Genomic DNA, 23,530 nt, shown 5'->3' with positions numbered 1-23,530 from the left:
TCCTATTGCTTGCCATGTGTCTTAACCCTATTGGCCTAAAAAAGTGGGTATGTTTTAAATGACCTTTATAATCAAACCCCCAAAAAAAATTGTAAAAAAGAAATGGTGAAATTGGTTGAACTCATGGGCATGAAGGAAATTGGGAGAAAGCATAAAGTTATGTAGTTTAAACTTTAAATCCATACTAAATATGGAAATGGAATTCAATTCAATGCACATATTTCTAGCCTTTTCTAGGCTTCCAAACAAAGTTATTATTAGAGGGCTCCTCGCATCATAAAGTAAAATTTTGTACAATTTTGGCACTCTTTGGGCCATTAATAACATTTGTATATCTCGTGACAAAGATAAAAGATACTATTATGCTGATTTTTTTTTATTATTTAATTGAATAGTTAGGGAAGGTATATATACATATAATTAATTTTAAAATGATTTATTTTTTATTTTCTCATTTTAAACTAATACAAAATTATAAAAAAATGATAATATTTTATTTATTTACAAAATGTAATTAAAATATTTAAATAACTTTTATCAAAATAAAAAATTATAGGGGCAGTGTGGTGGGATGGGTATGGCAAATTCTGAAAGGTGGGTGGGATGATTGGCATCCTGCCTTGGTTTAGTTTGAGGTAAAAATAACTAAATAAATAATGACAATTGGATTTGATTTGAACACCAACTGTTTTATGAAATGCCCTCAAGATTTCGGGAAACTGAAAATATTTAATTGGATAATATCTTACAATTAAGTAAATTTTAACATCCAACGCCTTTTATTTGTTTATACGAAAGCAAACTAGACTTGATGTGGAAAGAAGAAATCCGAATGTTCCTTGCGGAAGGTAGAAAGCTAATGGCGCTTTTAACAGTTTTCCACCACTTCTTAGGAAATATCTGAGTTTGAAAACGACCTGGGTTGATATTGCTGCACAACAAGCACTGATGCAGCTGTGGGAATGCCACCACAAGTCAGCAAACTGCCCACCGGCCCCAGTTCCGGGAACTCGATCAGTGGACTCAATCCAGCAACGAGTTGACCCTCTGGCGTTCGGCCCACAACAAACATGGTGCACCGGTGGTATTCGCGGATGATTTCGATGGCTCCTGCAGCATTTTTTACGACTCTTTCTTCCAATTTGACCGAGCTGTTGTGTGACGTCTTGTTCTTGAATTCAGCCAGGAAGTTTTCGTCCAATGAGGAGTTGGAGTTGGGGTTGGGGTGTGGATCAGGCGTGATGGCCTCATCCAGGTTGTCTGGGTGGAATAGGAAGCGAATGGCCACTAGACTGATGCCGGGATGCTCAGCCATGCGTGCACCGTACGAGAGGGCTTCACGGTCGTCGCAGCCGCCAAAGAATGGGACTGTGATGATGGAGGAGACGTTGCTTGCAGATACTTGGGCCGTTCCACCGAGGTCGCGGTCTACTAGGATCCCAACTGAGCATCGAGCATGCTCGAGGACCTTTCTGTTGACCACCCCGAATTCACTTCTGCTAGTCTCCAATGTTCCATCAAATCTCTGGTGCTTATGGAATGGGAGGATGATGATCGCTGCCCTTTTCCTTTCAGCACTTGTGCAGATGTCCTCGTGCATGCTGGACATGGCTGAAATTGCTGTCATTGGCCTGATAGACACTCTGCTGAGCTGCCCGAAAGCCTCAAACGCCACAATTAATTGGTTGGAACCAGAGCGCAGGGCCTTGTTCCAAAAGGGTAGCCCATTCTTTCTTGCCTTGTGAACCATCAGTATTGCAGATGACCTCTCTGACAGCTCCATGAGGTGCATTGCATAGACACAAAGTCCTTCCCTCTTCGCGGTTCCACGTGAAGCCTCAACGAGATTGATAATTGTAGGAATGCTGTTTGTACTCTGGAAACAAACCAATATTCGAAGTTCAGCATTGGGGTTCTTTCTATCAATTGTTCTGTGATTGTAATCGGCTTTACTTGTCCTTTTAGCCGGCTTGTATACTGCTATAACTAGAGGTGTTGTGATAAAGGTTGTGAAGAGAGCCATGAGAACCATGATGGCAAATGTTTGATCATTCAATACCTGCAAAAATCACCATTAAAGTACAAGTTAGAAATAAACCATTGCAACAAATCGGTGATTGCAATAAAGCTTATGTTCTACCTTTCTCTCTTTACCAATGTTGAGGACAATGAGCTCCACCAAGCCCTTGCTGTTCATTAGGAACCCCAGAGCTAGAGCCTCCGGAACAGGCATTCTCCAACTAAGGGAGACAGCAATGGTGCCTGCAATCTTCCCCAAACAGGCTGTAAATATGACCAAAACAAGGAGACCCCATGATTGAAGCCCCCTAATGGTGGCCACATCAGTCTTCAATCCGCTTGAGACAAAGTACAACGGAAGGAGGAGGCCAGATACAAGGTCCTCAACTTTTTCCACAAGAGCACCTGCGAAAGGACCTTCTTTGGGGACAAGAATTCCCATCACAAAAGCACCAAAGAGCGCATGAATCCCAATGGCGTCAGTAACAAACCCAGCTGCCAAAACAGCAGCTAAAGTAGCACATACATACATCTCATCCACCGGCTCACCCTCAGGGCAACGCTGAGCCATCCATTTGAATATTCGTGGGGCAATGAGTGAACAGCAAAGGACAAAACCAAATCCACACAAAAACACCCATAATGCTACTATGGGGGAACGGCCAGTACCAGAGAGAGCAATGGCAAGAGCAAGTAGAATCCATGCAGCCACATCATTGACAGCAGCAGCAGACATGGCCATTCGGCCAACATCAGTGGTTAAAAGCTTTAGCTCTGCAAGGATACGGGCCAAAACAGGGAAGGCAGTGATAGAGAGGGCCACCCCCATGAATACAAGAAATGGACCTGCATCTACACCCTTGGAGATGGTTGCTCTGAGGACAACAGATGTACCAACTCCTAAAGCAAAAGGAAGGCTGATTCCTGCAACAGCAATGCTAAGAGCTTTCTTTCCAGTGCGACGGAGGGAGTTGAGATCCAACTCCAAGCCTACAAGGAATAGAAAGAAGAGAAGACCAAGGTTTGCCAGAGTATCCAACACTGTGAGGCTTTTAGGTGGAAAAATGGAATGCAGATAGTGTTTGTTGCGACCCAGAGCTGATGGACCAAGTAATATTCCTCCCTGCCAAAATGAAAATCGAAGTTTATTTCTCCACCATGCAATGAATATCAGGTTTTCCCAAACAACAGTGTGGAGTATATTAGAAGTACCAAGAACTTCAAACTTCAAGAAACCCCTTTAATCCCAGAAAACAAAAATGTCAATACAAAATTTATTCCTTGAGTTTAATTTCTCACTGTTATTTTAAAGCTGTTAGTGAGAAAAGCCAGTTACAGTTTTCTGTTCTCAAAGGCATAAACCTGTTTTTCCAAAACATGTTTGGGAAATTTTGGACAAAAAACAGCCTTCTTAGGATAGTTCTAAAAGGAAGGGATTAAGGTAATTATATAAATACTAAGAATAATTGAAAATAAAAAGAACTTATTTGGACGGAAAGAGAACGAATTTTGAAGATGAATGCATTCAAGGTGAGGGATAGAGTAAAAAGAACTTACAACAATCTCTGCAATCACGCGAGGCTGTCGCAGTGGCTTCAGAAGAAAAGCAAGACAGCGAGTAACCACAAGCACAAGGCATATCTGCACAATAAGTAGAGGGAGGGCGAAATGAATGGGATTATCCCCCTGGAACACCCCATTTGATGTGGCCTTGGTGGGTGGTGGGCAAGTCACATTTGTCGACATATTTCACCAACAACGCATGAGAATTGCCAATTCTCACTTCACTTCCTGCATCATTCCACAATCAAACTATGAATGCCAAGCTCTAGCCCACCTCACCAATCCTCTTATAAATCCATTCATGAATCATCATCTGATAAGATCTGGAAAATGCTTTTAAAAAGCTAAAGAACTTCCAAAGACATTTTTAGAAAAAAAATACTTCAAATAGAAATATTTTCAAATCATTATTAGTTGGATCTTCCTTGTTTTGAATTCTTTATAGGGATTGATAATTACTTCTTGATCTTATCATTTTTCATAATTCTTTCCATATTTAGAAATATTTCAAACCATTATTAGTTGGATCTTCCTTGTTTTGGATTCTTTATAGGGATTGATAATTATTTTTGATCTTATCATTTTTCATAATTCTTTCCCTATTTAATCTTTTATTTTTCAATATACAAAAATTTTAAAAATAACCACTTAAATTTGGTAAGTAATTGACAATTACCTGTAATCAAATACTCGATACTCGATATTAACAGTAAATAAAGAGAAAGTGGATCAAGAATTTGATTTGATCAGATTTCAGAACATGGTGGATTTTGACAGTCCAGCCACGAGGCACAAGACCCCACAACTTCGGCTCCAAATTTGTTGCCACGTGGCCTTATGACGTGTCAATGCTCAGCTTCTTTCCATTTTTGTTTTTGTTTCCATTTTAGAAACAAGGTTTGACCTTGGAATGGGCGTTTCTGTCTTTTCAGAAATACTATTTAATTGAAAGTCAACATCTGCCTTGCTTCACTCACCCGAGAAATTTGCATGCATTAAATACAAGATGACAATAGTACCCTCCAAAGCACATTAAATTTTCATCGCTTACCTAATTCTCACTTATCATTATCAAATCGATATATAAAAAAATTTAAAAAAATCAGTTTTCTAGGTCATGTTTCTTAACTGAATGATGTTTTAGATACCGTTTCATTAAAAAATATTTTCGTTTCGACTAAGATTCTCATATTCGATCAAATTTTCTATTTAGAGAAACTAATAGAAAACAAAACAAAAAAAAAATGAAATGGAATGGAAAAGGAAAGATTTTTCTCAGATCCCTCCTCATTTCTCTATACAAGCACATATCCAGAGAGAAACGCAGAGAGAGAAGACAATGACCTGATCGTCATCTTCGTCATGGAAGGAGTTGTTTCCACCATATCTTCATCATCGTAACCACATGGACGCTTCTAGATCGTTCTCCAAATCTCCGAGAAAAGAAATTGCAGAAGATTCCGGGTCGTTCCCCAAATCTCCGAGAAGAGGAATTGCAGAGGAAGAAGAGAGAGAAGTTGGGGTGAGTGCAGGACGGAAGATGAAGTCGAGCGACATTAAATAGAATCGCGAAAATCAATGCTATGACCATATTGCCATTCTTGATTTGCTTTATTTGCAAAAATGCCTCGGATTTGTTGGCGACACATTCCAGCCGTCCCTTGATTTTGGGAGATCTTGGTTAGGTTGGGAGAAATTTTAAATAATTAACTAAAAAATTTAATAATAATAATAATTAAAAAAACAACTCTACTGTCTTGCTAACAAAACCCACCAAAAGAATTTTTATGAAGGTAAAAAATATTTTAATATTTTATAATTATAAATTAAAACTAAAAATCCATCAAGTAGATCAAATAACATTAACTCATCTATATAAATTTATATCAAATAAAAAAATACAACGTTATCAAAATTAAAAAAATATATATATATTCAACATTATCATCAAATAAATTAAAAATCAAACGGCTCAAGATAATTTAATTGATGACGAAGATATTGTCCGTTGTTTTAGGTTTGAGGGTTGTCCGTTTTAGGTTCGATGACTCACGACTTTAAAAAAAAGGTGTCTAGAACTTGGGATTTTTTTCACTATCCGTGCGATTCAGGGAGAAAAGGACAAAGAGAGGGGGGTTGCACCAGAAGAAGGAAATAAAGAAGAGAAAAACGACAAAAATCTAAATCTCAGAAGGGAGTTGGGAGAAGTGGGTGGGGTCAGCCGTGTTGGGAAGCCCTGTTGTGGGAAAAGCTGCTACTGGAGGACCAGTCCTTCCTTGGAGCTGTTTGGTTGTTTGGGCATAATCTTTTTCCTTTTTCATTGAATCTTTTTACGGTTCCTTTAGTTGGTATTGAAGGTGTAGAGAGGATCAGCTGAAATCCTGAAATGTGGATACGGGATCCACATCGTGCCTAGGATCAAATAATTGCCCTTTCGAGCATGAAATGACAAAACTATCATTTGGTCCCATTTATTCATTTTATTTTTCTATCACAACTTCTTCATTCACCCTACTCTCTTTACGAGTGAAAAACCTCACAAAGGTATAATGATTAGGAAGAGAGGAACGAAGAACCTCTTTAGAGTTGCGGACTTTGTTTGCGATATCTTGCATTTTTCTGCATACATTATTCCTTTAATCTTTCCACGTAAATTAGACAAATAATATAAGAAATGTAGAATCATTATAATCATGCCATCAAACCTTGGAATAAAGGAGATATAACTTCATCTCGTGATCACCGCCAACACTACTCCTCGGAGAAAATCTCCGAGTTTGGAAATGACCCGGGTTGATACTGCTGCACAACAAGTACTGATGCTACTGTGGGAAAACCAGGAGAAGTTAGCAAGCTGCCCACTGGCCCCAATTCCGGGAACTCGGTCTTTGGGCTCAATCCAGCAACGACTTGACCCTCTGGCATTCGACCTACAACAAACATGGTGCAGCGGTGGTATTCGCGGATGATTTCCATGGCTTCGGCAGCATTTTTTACCACTCTTTCTTCGAATTTGACCGCGCTGTTGAGTGATGAATTGTGCTTGAATTCAGCTAAGAAGTTTTCATCTAATAAGGAGTTGCGGTTGTCGTGTGAGTCAGGGGTGGGTGCCTCTCCCTGGACGTCTGGGTGGATTAAGAAGCGAATGGCCACTAGACTGATGCCGGGATGCTCAGCCATGCGTGCACCATATGAGAGGGCTTCGCGGTCGTCGCAGCCACCAAAGAATGGGACTGTGATTATGGAGGAGACGTTGCTTGCAGATACTTGGGCGGTACCACCGAGGCCGCGGTCAACTAGGATCCCAACAGAGCATGGAGCATGCTCGAGGACCTTTCTGTTGACCAAGCTGAATTCACTTCTGGTGGTCTCCAATGTTCCATCAAGTCTCTGGTGCTTATGGAATGGGAGGATGATGATTGCTACCCTTTTCCTTTCAGCACTTGTGCAGATGTCCTCGTGGATGTTGGACATGGCTGAAATTGCTATCATTGGTCTGATAGACACACTGCTGAGCTGCCCGAAAGCCTCAAACGCTACAATTACTTGGTTGGAACCTGAGGGCAGTCCCTTGTTCCAAAATGGTAGCCCATTCTTTCTTGCCTTGTGAACCATCGATATTACAGATGACCTCTCTGAGAGCTCCATGAGGTGCATTGCATAGACACAAAGTCCTTCCCTCTTCCCCGTCCCGCGTGAAGCCTCAATGAGATTGATCATTGTAGGAATGTTGTTTGTACTTTGGAAACAGACCAAGATTCGAAGTTCACCATTGGGGTTCTTTCTATCAACTGTCCTGTGCTTGTAATCTGCTTTACTTGGCCTTTTAGCTGGCTTGTATACTGCTATAACTAGAGGTGTTGTGATAAAGGTTGTGAAGAGAGCCATCAGAACCATGATTGCAAATGTTTGATCATTCAATACCTGCAAAAATCACCATTGAAGTACAAATTAAAAATAAAGCATTGCAACGAATCAGTGATTGCAGCAAATCTTATGTTCTACCTTTCTCTCTTTGCCAATGTTGAGTACAATGAGCTCCACCAAGCCCTTGCTGTTCATTAGGAACCCCAGAGCAAGAGCCTCCCGAACAGGCATTCTGCAACAGAGGGAGACAGCAATGGTGCCTACAATCTTCCCCAAACAGGCTGTAAATATGACCAAAACAAGGAGACTCCATGATTGAAGCCCCCTAATGGTGGACACATCAGTCTTCAATCCGCTTGAGACAAAGTACAACGGAAGGAGGAGGCCAGAAACAAGGTCCTCAACTTTTTCCACAAGAGCACTTGCAAAAGGACCTTCTTTGGGCACAAGAATTCCCATCACAAAAGCACCAAAAAGAGCATGAATCCCAATGGCATCAGTAACAAACCCAGCTGCCAAAACAGCAGCTAAAGTAGCACATATATACATCTCGTCCACTGGCTCACCCTCAGGGCAACGCTGAGCCATCCATCTGAAGATTCGTGGGGCAATGAGTGAACAGCACAGGACAAAACCAAATCCACACAAGAACACCCATAATGAGATTATGGGGGAACGACCAGTGCCAGAGAGAGAAATGGCAAGAGCAAGTAGAATCCATGCAGCCACATCATTGACAGCAGCAGCAGACATGGCCATTTGACCAACATCAGTGGTTAAAAGCTTGAGCTCTGCAAGGATACGGGCCAAAACAGGGAAGGCAGTGATAGAGAGGGCCACCCCCATGAATACAAGAAATGGACCTGCATCTACACCCTTGGAAATGGTTGCTCTGAGGACAAAAGATGTACCAACTCCTAAAGCAAAAGGAAGGCTGATTCCTGCAACAGCGATGCTAAGAGCTTTCTTTCCAGCGCGATGGAGGGACTTGAGATCTAACTCCAAGCCTACAATGAATAGAAAGAAGAGAAGACCAAGGTTTGCCAGAGTATCCAACACTGTGAGGCTTTTTGGTGGAAAAATGGAATGCAGATAGTGTTTGTTGCGACCCAGAGCTGATGGACCAAGTAATATTCCTCCCTGCCAAAATGAAAATCAAAGCCTATTTCTCCACCATGCAATGAATACAGAGAATCTGTGCTTATAACATAAGTGCAAGGAGAATAGACGTGAGTGATTTGGTATATATTTCATCCATTGAACTAAATGAAAATTAAAGTCCACATAAGCCTATTTATATCTTTGAAGCACCTTTCTTTCAAACTTGCAAAACCATAACCCAGAAAAACAAGGAAACAATCCGTATTTACGACATGCTCATCTTTCTTTTGGAGAAGCTGTGTTGCAAGAACAATAGTGGCAAGAGTTTCCTAGAACTATCAAGTTTTCTCAAACAGCAGTATGGGTATGCTAAATGTTCCTAGAACTTCAAATTTCAATAAACCGCTTCAATCCCAGAAAACCAAAATGTTAGTACAACTTTTATTTCTTGAGTTTAATCTCACTGATATTTTCAGAAGCTGCTACTGAGAGACCTAGTATCTAATATAATATGGATCAAACAATATCAGATAAGACCCAATATGTGGAAAGTACTTGGATTTGCTGAAGCAATATAACATTTTGAAATCATCTGCAAATAACATAAAATTCAAAAGCATGAAAAGATTTTCCAACCATCACTATATAATGAATTCTCACAGCTTTTTCAATTGCACTTCCGCTAGAGAAAATGGATATCATATAAAACTCCTTATAAAAGGAAACATCCAGATGCCAACCAAAATAAGGGGTTCAAAAAATTAGATACAGAATACAGTTGGGACCATGAGAAAAAAAACAAATTGGACAGAAAGAGAAAAGTGGCACAAAGAAGCTTATCATCAACATAAGCTTATCCCTCCCATTTTCCAGAGATCCAAAAACCAACATAGTCTAAAAGAACATCAATGCATTCAAGGTGAGGGATAGAGTAAAAAGAACTTACAACAATCTCTGCTATCACACGAGGTTGTCGCAGTGGCTTCATAAGAAAAGCAAGACAGCGCGTAACCACAACTACAAGGCATATCTGCACAATAGCTAGAGGGAGGGCAAAATGAACGGGATTATCCCCCTGGAAAACCCCATTTGATGTGGCCTTGGTGGGTGGTGGACAAGTCACATCTGTTGCCATTTTTCATCAAAACAAAGCACATTCCAAATAGATGAAAGCTGCCATTTCTCACTTCACTTCCTGCATCATATCACAATCAAGCTATAAATTCCAAGCTCTAGACACTAGCCTTTAACACATGGGCTGCCAACAATCCTCCTAAATATGCACCTATGAATAAACTCCATGTGATAAATTCCAAAATATGACTATGAAAATTCAAAAAAGTAGCAAAAAAAAAGCCACATAAATTTGGTATGTAATTGACCATTACTCGTAACTTTCTAAAATTGTTTATAGCCCACAAGCTTGTAACCAGTTTTGAGAAATAAAACTCCACTAACTAGATATTTAACTCAACATTTGACCTTCATGATGGGCATTTCTGTCTTTTCATAAACAACATTCGATTCAAAATCAGTCTCTGCGCTTCACACTTCGATCCAAATTTTGCATGCATTGAATACAAATATGACAGTAGTGCCCTCCAAAGCACATCAAATTTGCAGCTTCCTCTGCAATTCCTCCACTCAAAAAATCAAAAATAATACTCAATATTGATAAACAAAATAAATTTTCAAAATTTAAAAAAAAAATATATGTTACAAAAATGATAATGTTAAATTCTTTTCAGTTTTCTACTTTCCAAACAATGAAAAGATCTCACGAATGAGGAAAATATTTCCATTTCAAGCAAAATTTTCACATATTGTGACTTCTTTTCAGAGAAACTAGAATAGAACAGAAAAAGGGAAATGGAAGTCAGAAATTCTCTCAGATCTCATCTTCCTCATTCTGTGTACATGAGCAAACATACATCCAGAAAGAAAAACATAGAGAGAAGACAGTGACCTGTTCATCATATTCGTCATGGATGAAACACCATCGTCATCATAACCTCATGGAAGCTTCTCGATTCCACAGTGAAGCTTCTAGATTGCTGAGGGATTGCAGAGGAGGCGAGAAAGAGAGATTGGAGTGAGAGAACGAATCACTGTGGAAACCAAGAAGCCTTACATATAAATAGAACCGCGAAAACTGATGCAATGACCATATTACCATTCTACAGTCAGTTTATTTACGAAAATACCTCGGATTTTTTTTTCTTGTGGACCCATTTACCCATGGAGATTTTCTCAAACCTCTATTTTATCCAATGGTATGATTTATCGCTGTCATGGTCTTGTGTTTTCTTTTTTTTTAAGGAATCACCAATATTCAGGATAAATTCTTTTCCTTTTTTTTTGGGCATTTCTCCTGTTTTATATCATTTTCATGGTAATATTTTTTTAAATATTTTTTAAAATTAAGGCTTGTACGCAATTTATACTTAAAAGCCAAAAATTTTGTTAGAAAAGTAGTAGGAATTAACAAAAAAACACACAAAAAATATAATTAACAACCAAAAAACTATTTTCTATTTTATATTTTCTATTTTTAAAAAAGAAAATTTGGATATTTTTAGAAAACATCTTTCACTTGTTTTCTAATAAATGTTTTATAAAAAAATTATACAGACATATCCGATGATTAAAAATAAAATACTAGATATAAAAATTATTTTTAAAACATATTTAAAAATGAGTTAAAAACATTTTAGATTTATAAATAAAATTTTATTTTACAAAATCAAAAAATGATTTTTAAAAATTATTTTTTAAAACAATTATCAAACAGAGTCTACCTTTCTAAAATTTTTAAAATATAATTTGTTTTTAAAAAATGATTTTAATTTTTTTAAATGTTTTAAATAATAATTATTAATATGATACGATGAAATATTTTTAAAAAATTTATATTTCATAGTAATATATCATACTCGTACCTTTGCAAGTTTCAAGTAAATCAACCTCGATTAATAAAAAAAAAAAATGTAAAATAGTTGTTATTATACATGTGAATGAATCCACACTGTTGTCATTAGCTGTTCCCTCCTTCCAAAGATGTTTTCTCCTTTTATAATCTATCATTAACATTGCTTCTAATCTGATTGGACGGCAAGAAAGTGAATGGGAAAACCATTATCTCATTACCCGTAGATTTATTGAGTTGACAGAAGTGAAGGTTGCTTTATCAATAATTCAGGTGGAGGTTTTGACCTAGGAGAAACAAATGGCACCTTACATGTGAGGATGTTTGGATCCCGAGAAAAAATAAAAGAAAATAAAAAGATTTAAAAAAAAAAAATTGCAAAGAATCAATGGTGGGGTGCATTGAACTAATGGCCTAATGGGTGTCCAGCGAGGTTGGAAGAAAGCATAAAGTTACATAGTCTAAACTTTTAATTGATATTTAATATGGCACATATTTCCAGCCTTTTCTGTGCTTCCAAACAAAGTGATTAGAGAATTGAGCTTGAATACGTTGCTTCTTTAAAGAGGAATTGAGACATCTCCATGGATGGGATTTGCTAGCTAATATCGTCTTGATTGTCTAAATCAGATATGGATTCAAATTAGATTAATTAAAAAAATTAGGACTTGTTTGCCATGTTTTTTAAAACTTATTTTCAATTTTTTTATTCATTAACTTAAAAACAATTTTTAGAAATAAATTTCATAAAATATAGTCAAATGGACCAATGTTTCCTTTCATTTTTAAAAATTAGTGAAAACAATTCTTACTTATTCTTTAAAAATTGTTCTTGAAGGGTCACCATTGCCTTCTATTGAGCACGTAGTGCTCCCATGAACTAAGTGCCCTTGTCACACATGTAGGGACCCCCCCCCTCCCCCCCCCCCCCCCCCCCCCCCCCCCCCCCCCTCCCTAGAGTCCACGTGGCACACCACCTCTATCCGGATCAACTCTATCCGTGCCCCCCCAAGGGGAACACGTGGCAAGCCAGCTTTATTCGGGTCCCCCAGGGGGGGCACATGACACTCTTAAATATTATACCTGGACGATGCTCTATTCTATCCGGATATATTGTCTGGATCATTGACCGTAAAAAGCAAGCCATGCTGAGTCACCCTATACAACCTATCACAACCCACATTTCGCCGTCTGCAGAGCGAAAGGACAGTAGTGATGGCAAGTCACCTCCCACGATTTCTGACAGCCGCCTAAGAGGTGATGATGATTCTACCATCACCTCAGGGACATCATGACAAGTCACAAAATCTTCCCACCATTAAAGAGAGGAGCATAGCTTCTGACACTATATAAAAGAACCTTCACGGAAAGAAGAAGGTAAGCCAACTAACTCAGGAAAAAGGGCAACAGCCTGATCCTTTGAACCATGGATAACAAAACCATCGGAGGATGTATCCAAACATCCTGTCCGGACATCTTTTGTAGGATTGACTGAGCCAGAATTCATTCTTGGTTGAAAGCGCGCGTCCACTTGGCAGCTGCGTGGATCCCTGGGACGCGAGGCATCAACATTGGCGCCGTCTGTGGGAAGTCTTTGTTCAGTCGACGGCGAAGATGTCCACACCTTCCAGAAGCTGCTCGTCGGCTAAGGGAGACGAAGACTATTTCGAGTGGTGCGAAGCCATGGAAAGGAGACAGTTGGAGAGCGAGCAACAAATGCAGGCTCTCCTCTAGGAAACAGCGAGACTGAGAGAAGAAAATGTTGTGTTACACATCCAGGCTTCATCGGCGGGGCCTTCTCGTGGTCAGCGCTCAAGAAGCCAAGGAGCAAACTCAAGGCCTGATCTAGAATCAATATATCCTGGGACTGCGGGGGTCATCCCCGAGGCGCGTAATATTCGACCTCAAGAACGGCCCACGCCCATGCACCAAGCTTCCCAAGATGAAAGCTTAGACTCTACTCGTCTCTCATCAAAGAGACAACGCAACAAAAGACCCCAATTGTCGGACGCGATGCGCGCGAGGCTAGGCCCACAGGAGCCTGGGAAGACAAGGCCGCCAGCGGCCACAACCTGGGAAACACACCCTGACCCCCTGGTCACACCCGTTGTGCAGAACATCCTCCCGCACCAAGCTGTACGACAAGTTGGAAGAAACTCTCCAAACGAGCCACCCATTGGCTCTATCAGCAAAAGGCTAGACGACATGCTCTCCACGTCTTTTTGCTCGCATATTATTCATTACGACCCTCTAAGGGGATTTCTCATACCAAAATTTTTCACGTATGATGGGTCCAGTGACCCCTTCAACCATATCATGCATTATCGATAGCTCATGACTCTCGACATAGGAAACGACGCATTGTTATGCAAAGTATTCCCCGCTAGCCTACAAGGTCAGGCTCTCTCATGGTTTCACCAACTACCCCCGAACTCTGTTGATAACTTCAGGGACCTATCGGAAGCTTTTGTGGGGCAATACTTGTGTTCCAAGTAGAGGCTTACAGCATGGATGCTATCCTTCAGATCTTCAAACGAAGCATTTGTCCAGACACTCCATTCTTCGAGTCGCTCGCTAAAAAGCCTCCCACGACAATGGACGACTTGTTCCGGCACGCAGACAAATACTCAATGCTAGAAGACGACGTGCGTGCAACCACCCAGCAAATTTTGGTTACCGGACAAACATCCAGAAGCGGTGCAGAAAGAAGTTCCAAACTTCCGGGCCGGCCAAGGCCGTCCTGTCGAAGACAAGAAGAGCAAAGTCACCCAGAACTACCACCACTCACACCCCTTTCCATATCCTACGAGAAACTCCTCCCTATGATCCAAGACCTGTCCAACTTCAGGTGGCCCGGACCCCTCAGAGCGGACCCAGCCAAAAGGGATCATAGCAAGAAGTGTGCCTACCATAAGGAGCATGGCCACACTACAAAGACATGCAGGAGCCTCCATTATTTGGTGGAAAGGCTCATAAAGGCGGGACATTTGAGGCAATACATCCGCTCAGATACCAAAGTTAGAGACACTCCCCGAAATCGCAACTCCGGGACCTCCAGGATCCCAGTCGCCCCCAAAGCCATCATCAACTATATCCACGGAGAACCACTGGATGAGGAGTACGACTCCAAACGAAAGAGACAGAGGTTGTTGCGTGCAGCATCAGTGCGTGAGCGCGTCAACTCCATACAACCTGGGATAACTGGTGGGGGTCCCCAACCCATAGATGGGACAATCGTTTTTCCCCCGATAGACCCCACAAGAATATTACAACCACACCGCGACGCCCTCATCCTATCCTTGGGGATGGGAGACTTTGATGTGAGACGAATCTTAGTCGACCCAGGAAGCTCAGCCAATCTTTTACAAGCTTCAGTAATTAGTCATATGGGACGCGAACTATCCGACCTTGAAAACCCTGGGCGGATCTTGTCCGAATTCAACGGAATGACGACTACCTCCTTGGGAGACATTGTGCTACCGGTCCAAGCAAGCCCAGTCACTCTCAACATACAATTTTTGGTGGTACAAGATTTATCACCCTTCAATGTTATCTTAGGGCACACATGGCTGCACTATATGAAAGTCATCCCCTCTACGTACCATCAAATGGTAAGTTTTCTCACTGAAAATGGGCAAATCGATCTATACGGCAGCCAGTTGGTCGTTCGCCAATGCTATCAGATAGCGCGAGAAGTTGGGACCAGCCAGGAGGGTAAGCCCTTCCCTGAACCCACCAGCGTACTTAACCAATAACAATTATTGAATCCGGCGGACAAAGACCCCCCGGCAGTGGATCCCTTGTGGACGATCCAGATTTCGAAAGAAAGTACTCACCTCACACATATCAGTTCCCTCTTGACACCCGAAGAGGCCAGTAACATCCAAGACACCCTCCGACAAAGCCATGACGTCTTTGCATGGGCACATTCCGACATGAAGGGAATTCACCCTTCCATCGCCTCTCATAGGCTTAACGTCTTGCCAACAGCAAGACTTGTCTGACAAAGGGTTAGATGTTTTCACCCAAACAAGCAAAAAATTATCCGGGATGAGATTGACAAATTGCTGGAAGCCAGATGTATTAGAGAAGTGGAGTATCCGGACTGGTTGGCAAATGTAGTAGTGGTCCCCAAAAAGGAAGGCAAATGGCGGGTGTGCATCGATTACACTAACCTCAACAATGCATGCCAAAAAGATAGTTTCCCTCTACCGCGGATAGACCAAATTGTAGACTCCACCGCCGGACAAGGAATGCTCTTCTTCTTGGATGCCTTCTCTGGATACCACCAAATCCCCATGGCCCCGGTCGACGAAGAAAAGACAACCTTCATAACGCCGCATGGGCTTTATTGTTACAAAGTCATGCCATTCGGACTCAAAAACGCTGGCGCCACCTATCAAAGACTGATGACGAAAATCTTCAAACCCCTAGTTGGCCGCACAGTGGAGGTATACATCAATGATATCGTGGTTAAGAGCAAAACCCGAGGTGAACATGTCCTTCACTTGCAAGAAGTCTTCCACCTCTTAAGGAAGTATGGCATGAAACTGAACCCATCCAAATGCGCTTTTGGCATAAGTGCTGGAAAATTCCTCTGGTTCATGGTCAGCCAAAGAAGGATAGAGGTTAGCCCAGATCAAGTTAAGGTAGTCATGGAAACACCACCCCCTAAGAGCAAAAAGGAATTACAGCGCCTCACAAGCAAGCTTGTCGCACTAAAGCGCTTCATAGCCCGCTTTACTGATGAATTGCGACCCTTCTTCTCGGCAATACGAAAAGCCGGTGCGAATAGGTGGACGAACAGTTGCCAGAGCGCTTTCGAGAAAATCAAACACTACCTCATGCAACCACCCATTCTAAGCAGCCCCCTCCTTGGAGAAAAATTGTATATGTATCTAGCTATATCGGAGTAGGCAATTAGTGTTTGTTCTATTCCGCTGCCCCTCGCACAAGGAGCAGAAACCTATTTATTATGTTAGCAGAGCATTGGCTGACGTAGAGACAAGGTACTCAAAGATGGAGCAAACGGATTTAGCCCTTCGAAGTGCCGCCCAAAAGCTTCGCCCTTACTTTCAAGCTCACCCGGTGGTCGTGCTAACCGACCAACCCCTTCGTAACATCCTGCACAAGCTGGACCTGACCGGAAGAATGCTTCAATGGGCCATAGAGTTGAGCAAGTATGAAATTTAATACCAACCGAGATTGTCCATGAAAGGGCAGGTAATGACTGACTTTGTGCTAGAATACTCCCAAAAACTTGCTCAACACAAAGAACCACGCGAAGAAGAGTGGTGGACCTTGCAGGTTGATGGAGTCTCTCGGTCATTAGGATTCGGAGTAGGGCTTCTACTGCAATCCCCAACAGGAGAACCGTTGGAACAAGCTATCCGACTGGGATTCCCCACGTCTAACAATGAAGCAGAATACGAAGCCATTCTATCCGGATTGGATCTTGCCCTGGCCCTATCTGTCTCCAAGCTCCGAGTCTACAGTGATTCCCAACTCGTGATAAGGCACGTCCAAGAGGAATACGAAGCCAAGGATGAGTGCATGGCGCGATATCTGACTAAAGTAAGAGACACCCTACAACGGTTCGTCGAATGGACAATCGAAAAAATTCCACAAACTGATAATGGGCGTGTCGACGCCCTGGCATGGATAGCTGCTTCCCTCCCCATTAAAGAAGTCATATTATTGCCCATACACGTGCAAAACGATCCCTCCGTCACAGAAGCCTCCACTTGCAATATTGGGGCAAGCAAAGCAGACGACCAAGAATGGACGAAAGTCATAACAAGGTATCTCCAGACAAACACTTTGCCCGAAGAACCCAAGTAGGCACATAAGATCCGGGTACAAGCCGCCCGTTTCACCCTAATCGAGGGGCACCTTTACAAGCGATCCTTCACAAGCCCCTATCTCAGGTGCCTAGACCACTCGGAAGCCCTGTATGTATTAGCTGAGTTACATGAGGGTGTGTGCGGCAATCATTCCGGAGGTCGATCTCTAGCGCATCTGGCCCACTCGCAAGGATATTATTAGCCCACGATGAAGAAAGATGCAGCAGCTTATGTCAAGAAGTGTGACAAATGCCAGAGGCATGCTCCCATACCACATGTGCCATCTAAGACATTAAAACCAATTTCTAGCCCCTGGCCCTTCGCGCAATGGGGGGTGGATATAGTAGGACCCCTACCAGCCACAGCTGCCTAGAAAAAATTCTTACTCCTTACAGATTACTTCAGTAAATGGGTAGAAGCTGAAGAATACGCTAACATCAAGGACAAAGATGTCACCAAGTTTGTATGGAAGAACATCATTTACCGCTTTGGAATCCCTCAAACCATTATAGCTAATAACGGCCCGTAGTTTGATAGCATCACTTTTCAAAATTTCTGTTCGGAACTCAACATCCGGAATTTGTACTCCAAACCACGTTATCCTTAAAGCAATGGACAAGAAAAAGCAACAAACAAAACCCTGGTAACTGCCTTAAAAAAGAGACTCAAGCAAGCTGAAAGGAAGTGGGTAGATGAGCTACCCGGTGTCCTATGGGCCTATCGAACCACACCCGGGCGGCCGACAGGAAACACTCCCTTCACCCTCACATATGATATGGATGCAGTCATTCCTACAGAAATAGGCCTACCCACTATCCGAACTGAGGCAGGACGACAGGGTGATGCAAATGTGGAACTAGGAAGAAATTTGGACTGGGCGGACGAAGTGAGAGAGAGTGCATCCATTCAGATGGCCTACTACCAACAAAGGACGGTCGTTCACTATAATCGCAAGGCGCGACCCAGGAGCTTCAGAAGTGGAACGCTGGTCCTCAAAAAGGTTTTCAAGAACACTGTTGAAATGGGAGCAGGAAAATTCCAAGCAAATTGGGAAGGCCCTTACATTGTGTCCAAGACAAGTGAAAGCGAAGCTTATCATCTACAGAAGCTAGACGGAACCCCGCTGCTCCGTCCATGGAATGTATCCAATCTTTAGCATTATTATCAATGAAAGGAAACGAAAAATAAGCAAAAAAACAAAATAAATGTAATGTATTTATAAATAAGTAAAAAGTGTCTTTACAAAAATAGTTGCCCCATGTGCAGCAAAACAAAGAGGAAAAATTATAAAGTCTGCACAGAAGGAAGTCTCAGCTGGACGGACCCCCAGGTGTCGCATCCTCCTCATCAGAAGGGAAAGAAGAAATATCATGCATAATTCTATGTTTCTTCATACAGCAGCGGTAGCCAAAGAAATACATTTCGTCTGTCTGCCGCTGGTATTCCTCCTTCATCTCCTTCTTCTGAGCGGCGAACCTAGCCTCCATCTCCTCCTTTTAAGCCGCCAGACCCGTCCGTAAATCCTCTAACTCCTTTTTTGGGCGGCAAGGCTAGCCCGGAGTTCATCCGTCTCTCTCTTCAATTGGAGGTTCTCCTGCCCAACTTCATTGACTTGACCCTCCAAGGTTTGCTTTTCTTTCTTCAGTATGTCAGTCTCAACCTGGATAGCCTCCTTTTCCCCTTCAACCCGGCCCAGTTGCTCCGTCCCATCCGCCACAGCTTTCCGGGCAGCGGCCAATTCAGCATCCACCTTCTCCAACTGGGCGCGTAGCTCCTCGATGCCACCCGGATGTTGGGAGATAAAGGCACGCATGGCCTCCACCACTTCCAACCGCTTGAAAAGCTGCTTGCGTGTGCGCATCATGTAGCGGATGCCGGCTACAACCTGGGCAAAGCAACAACAAAACAACAGACAATGTTACATGGAAAAGTAGCAACTGCTAAGAAAGAAGAGAAAAACAGCAAAGAAGTATTTACCACTTCTGCAGTCTCTGGGATCGTCCATTCCTGCAGGTGTTGAATGTAGGATACAGCAGACTCAGGAGTGCCAAAAGGGAGCCACGCCTTGACAAAAGCAGAAGGACCCCACCCATGTTCACAGAGACACGTTTGGTCAGAGGGAAGAAATCTAACATCCTCATGGAAGGCGTCTCCGCATCCGTGAAGCATGGCACCCCCTTCAGCATTTCCATCAGTTCCTCCTAGCTTGGAGGAACTGAGGCAGCAGGACTGCTATTTTCTTCTGGAGCCTCCTCGCCGTTCGACGCATCCAGAACCCCCTCTGACGCATGGGTCTTCACAGCAGTCGGGGCATTGTCGAAGGCAGTTGTACCCGATTGAGCAACAACCGTTGAGCTAGGCCCCGGAGTGTCGGCCTGAACCCTTGTCGCCGCGCTAGACCTGTGGCATCCAGTTGAGCCATGGAAGTTGCGTTAATACCCGCCTCGTAGGGACGCGTCGCAACTGAAGTCGGAACCTCTGGCGTCGGGTCCTCCTCACCCCGCTCCGGGCAAACTTTCTTAGCTGGGGGGGAGGGGGCAAGGTCGATGGGGTCATACAACCATTTGCGATGTCTCCGCAAAAGCCCCGCCTTAAGGTTGCTTGTATCTCTCATTTCCTCCGGCTCATGCACGACCCTCAAGCCAACTAACTCCGACTGCAGCTAGGGAGAGTTAGGCCCCGGACAGAAGGTTTCAAGTTGTGGGGAACTGGAGGTGACCTCAGGTTCCTCAGCCTCCTCAGACTCCGGAATAGTGTGGTCCGACTAGCTGGGCCCGAACCTGCAAGATGAAAATGAAGCCTCAAGAGTTGGGGCCACTATCTGGAGCACCTGCGCAGGGGTCTTCTTCGTCTTCTTCCTCTTCTTCTTTTCCTTTGTGGCCGGGGGGCGGGCCACTGGGGAAGAGTCGCACCCCTTCTCACTAGGTGTTTTCCTCAATGTCCCATCCTGCCTCTTCTCCTCTAGCTGGTCAAGGCGCTCGTGGCGCGCCTTTGCGTCAGCCTAGCGAGCCCTCTCGTAGAAGGGCAAATTTTCAACACAAAATGCTCCCCAAGCACTACACGTTTTGGCAATCGCCTAGGGAGAATGTTGGTGACGTACAACTGAGGCTCCCGGACAACTGCCAACAGGTTCCGAGCAGTGAGCAGCGTTTGGTAATGCCTCTCAGCAATAGTAATCTCGAACAGCTTGTTCAAGCGATCGAAAAAAGCTTTCTCCACCCACTCGACTAGGCGACCCCTCTTGGACGTACCTGCGTTGCCCACAACCAAAAGTTTAGCCATCTGATGACATGAAATAAAAAAAAAAAAAAAAAAAAAAAAAAAAAAAAAAAACCAACAAACGAACGCCGGACAAACTCGGAAAGCTACCCTACCAGGGAGCGCCAGTGAACGATTTGGGGAAAACGATCTCTCCGGATGTTCCGGCAGTCCAACCCAAACACTCTTGACTAGTACATGTCCCTTGGTTCCCCCTTCATCGAATTTGGGAGATTAGTCACCAATTAGAGGGATAGGATATGGGCAAACAAGCTGAAGAGGTCAGTCTTCCCCTTCTTGATGGAGTAGATGAAAAGGACCTCCAGCAGCGAAAGATCCAAGTTGAACAGCATATTCAGAATGCTGCACCCCATCAGCACCCGGACTATGTTGGGATGGATGTAAGCCGGAAGGATCTGGGTGAAGTGAAGAAACTCTTTGAAGAGAGACGGGAGAGGGAACCGAAGCCCCACATTGAATTGCTCATTAGAGAAATAGATGGCGTTGTCCGCAGATTTCTTAGTAGATACGACCTCTCCTTCCACAAGCTGAACGGATACGCCGTTCGGAATGTAGAAGCGTTCACAAAACTGCCCCACGTTCAACTTGTCAACAGGCTTCTCCGCATAGACCATCCCGGAAGCGTTCTTTCCGCTGGGCCAGGCCGCACTAGACAAAGCTACGTCCTTTTTCGCAGGCATTTTAAAGTGTGGGGTCGAAACAGAACCTGCATGGCGAAATACCAACAGTAAAAAAGAAGGACCCGACCCCATAGCCCTAACAGCAAAAAACGCCCAAAAAGCCTAAAATAGCCAACATCCCCAACCTAACCCTTGACTCTACCCCAAAGTAGGACCAGTCACCCGCAAAGGCTACAGGGGGGCAACAGGAACCCCAACGGGCCCAAAACGAAAGCAAACCCCCCCTCCCCCAGAAAAATCCCTAAACACCAGCACCGACCCCCAATCGCAAGCAACCTACCCAATAAGCAAGGGAAAATAAAAAAGAAACTCAATGGGGAGAAGGCAGAAATAAAGAACGCACCTGGTGCAAACTGGCAAATGAGGACGAAGGTCACGATGCAGTCACCCTCACGACGCGAATATCGCTAGCAAAAGTCCTAGAACTTCACTCACAAGCAAGAATACGCAGAGAGCCGAAACAAAAACACTAGCAAAAAAAATGCAGAAGGAAAAAATGCAGTCGTGGGAGCTGGGTCTGCTATTTAAAGGGAGACAGTCCCTCGGTATTCCAAACGCCCAGTCGCACCGCTATTGAAACGACATGCCGCCTGGGAATTCCTAAGGACGGCGGCTCACCATAAATGTCATTTCTCCTTTTCGCCTCCGCACCGCCACGTGGCATAATAAATGCAAAAAACAACTAAAGTTTCAAAGCCATCATTTTTTTAACCCGCCCATTCTGCCCCGGCAAAATCGCCAGGTTAAAAGGGGGGCATTGTAGGGACCCCCCCCCAGAGTCCACATGGCACACCACCTCTATCCAGATCAACTCTATCTGTGCCCCCCCTCCCTCCCAAGGGAGACACGTGGCACACCAGCTCTATCTGGGTCCCCCAAGGGGGGGGGCACACAGCACTCTCAAATATTATACCCGAACGGTGCTCTATTCTATCCGGATCGTTGACCGTAAAAAGCAAGTCATGCTGAGTCACCCCATACAATCTATCATAGCCCACGTTTCGCCGCCTGCAGAGCGAAAGGACAAGAGTGGTGGCAAGTCACCTCCCACGATTTCTAACAGTCGCCTGGGAGGTGATGATGATTCTGCCATCACCTTAGGGACATCATGACAAGTCAAAAAGTCTTCCCACCATTAAAGAGGGGAGCAAAGCTTCCGACACTATATAAAAGAACCTTCACGCAAAGAAGAAGGTAAGCCGGCTAACTTAGAAAAAAAAGGGCAACAACATGATCCTTTGAGCCATGGCTAACAAAACCATCGGAGGGTGTGTCCGGACATCCTGTCCGGACATCTTTTGCAGGATTGACTGAGACAGAATTCATTCTTGGTTGAAAGCACGCGTCCACTTGGCAGCTGCGTGGATCCCTGGGACGCGAGGCATCAACAACACACTCATCCCTATCCATGCCCATTCGACTCAAGAACCATGCTACTTTCCGCCCATGCCTTCTGCTCGGCTTGTGGTGCAGCCATCAAAAGGTGCCACTAGGCACATGTCATGGGTAAGCCGAGGGCTTACCCATGTCTTCCACCCATTGTTGCCCATTGCAAGGTATGCAAAGCAAAAACATAAAATGTGTATGAAGTTTTTGAAAGAAAGCATTGTCTAGACAAGTAATTATAGAAGAAAAAGGTCTCAATAAACTGTCTGTTTTATTTCACTTTGTTTTCTAAAATTATTTTCAAAGAACAATGGTAAAATAATGTTAGAAAATTTTTAAAACAATTTTCTATTTTTAAAAATAAAAAATTATTTTTAAATCACAATATCAAGCAAAACTCTAATTTTTTTATATCTAAATTCACAAACAAAATTTTGTTATTAAAAATAATTGAAAACTATTTTTTTAAGACATTGTGAAACTATTAGGATATATATATACACACACACACACACGTGTGGTTGCTTAACAAAAAGATTTTATTAAGCTAATACCATGTTCAATCTTTTTATGGTACGTTTGATTTGTGGGATAGAATATGTACATTTTAAAATATCATATCTCATTGAATAGAACATGTGTATTTTATTATATGATTTTTAATGAAATGCGGTATTTTAAGATAACATATTTAATGAAATATATTAAATTATATGTCAATTTAGTTTGTACAATAAATAAAAAAATAAAATGGAATATGCATTTATTTTCATTGTTTAAAATAAAGATTATATTGCATTCTAATATTTTTCTATTTAAAAAATATAAATTTTCTTTTACATTTAAAAATATTTGTGATTAAATGG

The 23,530-nt window shown here is 42.8% G+C and overlaps 2 protein-coding genes across 5 annotated transcripts; both read right to left on the bottom strand.

The window, feature by feature from the left end:
• Positions 1 to 709: 709 nt before the first annotated feature.
• On the bottom strand, positions 710 to 5,121 carry LOC117933024 (cation/H(+) antiporter 18-like). The gene is made up of 4 exons (XM_034854374.1): positions 4,927 to 5,121; positions 3,577 to 3,810; positions 2,141 to 3,142; positions 710 to 2,059 (listed from the first exon to the last, which is right to left on the bottom strand). Exons 2-4 carry the CDS (start codon positions 3,763 to 3,765, stop codon positions 890 to 892), a joined length of 2,361 nt encoding a protein of 786 aa, XP_034710265.1. The 5' UTR covers positions 3,766 to 3,810; positions 4,927 to 5,121; the 3' UTR covers positions 710 to 889.
• A 980-nt stretch (positions 5,122 to 6,101) lies between these two features.
• On the bottom strand, positions 6,102 to 10,637 carry LOC117927155 (cation/H(+) antiporter 18-like). Of its 4 annotated transcripts, none has more exons than XM_034846600.1 (5): positions 10,517 to 10,637; positions 10,033 to 10,188; positions 9,497 to 9,745; positions 7,588 to 8,589; positions 6,102 to 7,506 (listed from the first exon to the last, which is right to left on the bottom strand). In XM_034846600.1, exons 3-5 carry the CDS (start codon positions 9,683 to 9,685, stop codon positions 6,334 to 6,336), a joined length of 2,364 nt encoding a protein of 787 aa, XP_034702491.1. In that variant the 5' UTR covers positions 9,686 to 9,745; positions 10,033 to 10,188; positions 10,517 to 10,637; the 3' UTR covers positions 6,102 to 6,333. The 4 variants fall into 4 exon arrangements, with proteins under 4 accessions (XP_034702491.1, XP_034702474.1, XP_034702466.1 ...); XM_034846583.1 differs by having other exon boundaries at positions 10,033 to 10,179; XM_034846575.1 differs by lacking the exon at positions 10,033 to 10,188.
• Between the last annotated feature and the right edge of the window lie 12,893 nt (positions 10,638 to 23,530).

Source organism: Vitis riparia, chromosome 2 (assembly GCF_004353265.1).
Source record: "Vitis riparia cultivar Riparia Gloire de Montpellier isolate 1030 chromosome 2, EGFV_Vit.rip_1.0, whole genome shotgun sequence".
In the NCBI taxonomy this organism is placed as follows: domain Eukaryota; kingdom Viridiplantae; phylum Streptophyta; class Magnoliopsida; order Vitales; family Vitaceae; genus Vitis; species Vitis riparia.
The sequence above is the reverse complement of the archived record's forward strand: the minus strand, read 5'-3'. Positions and strand labels throughout refer to the sequence as shown.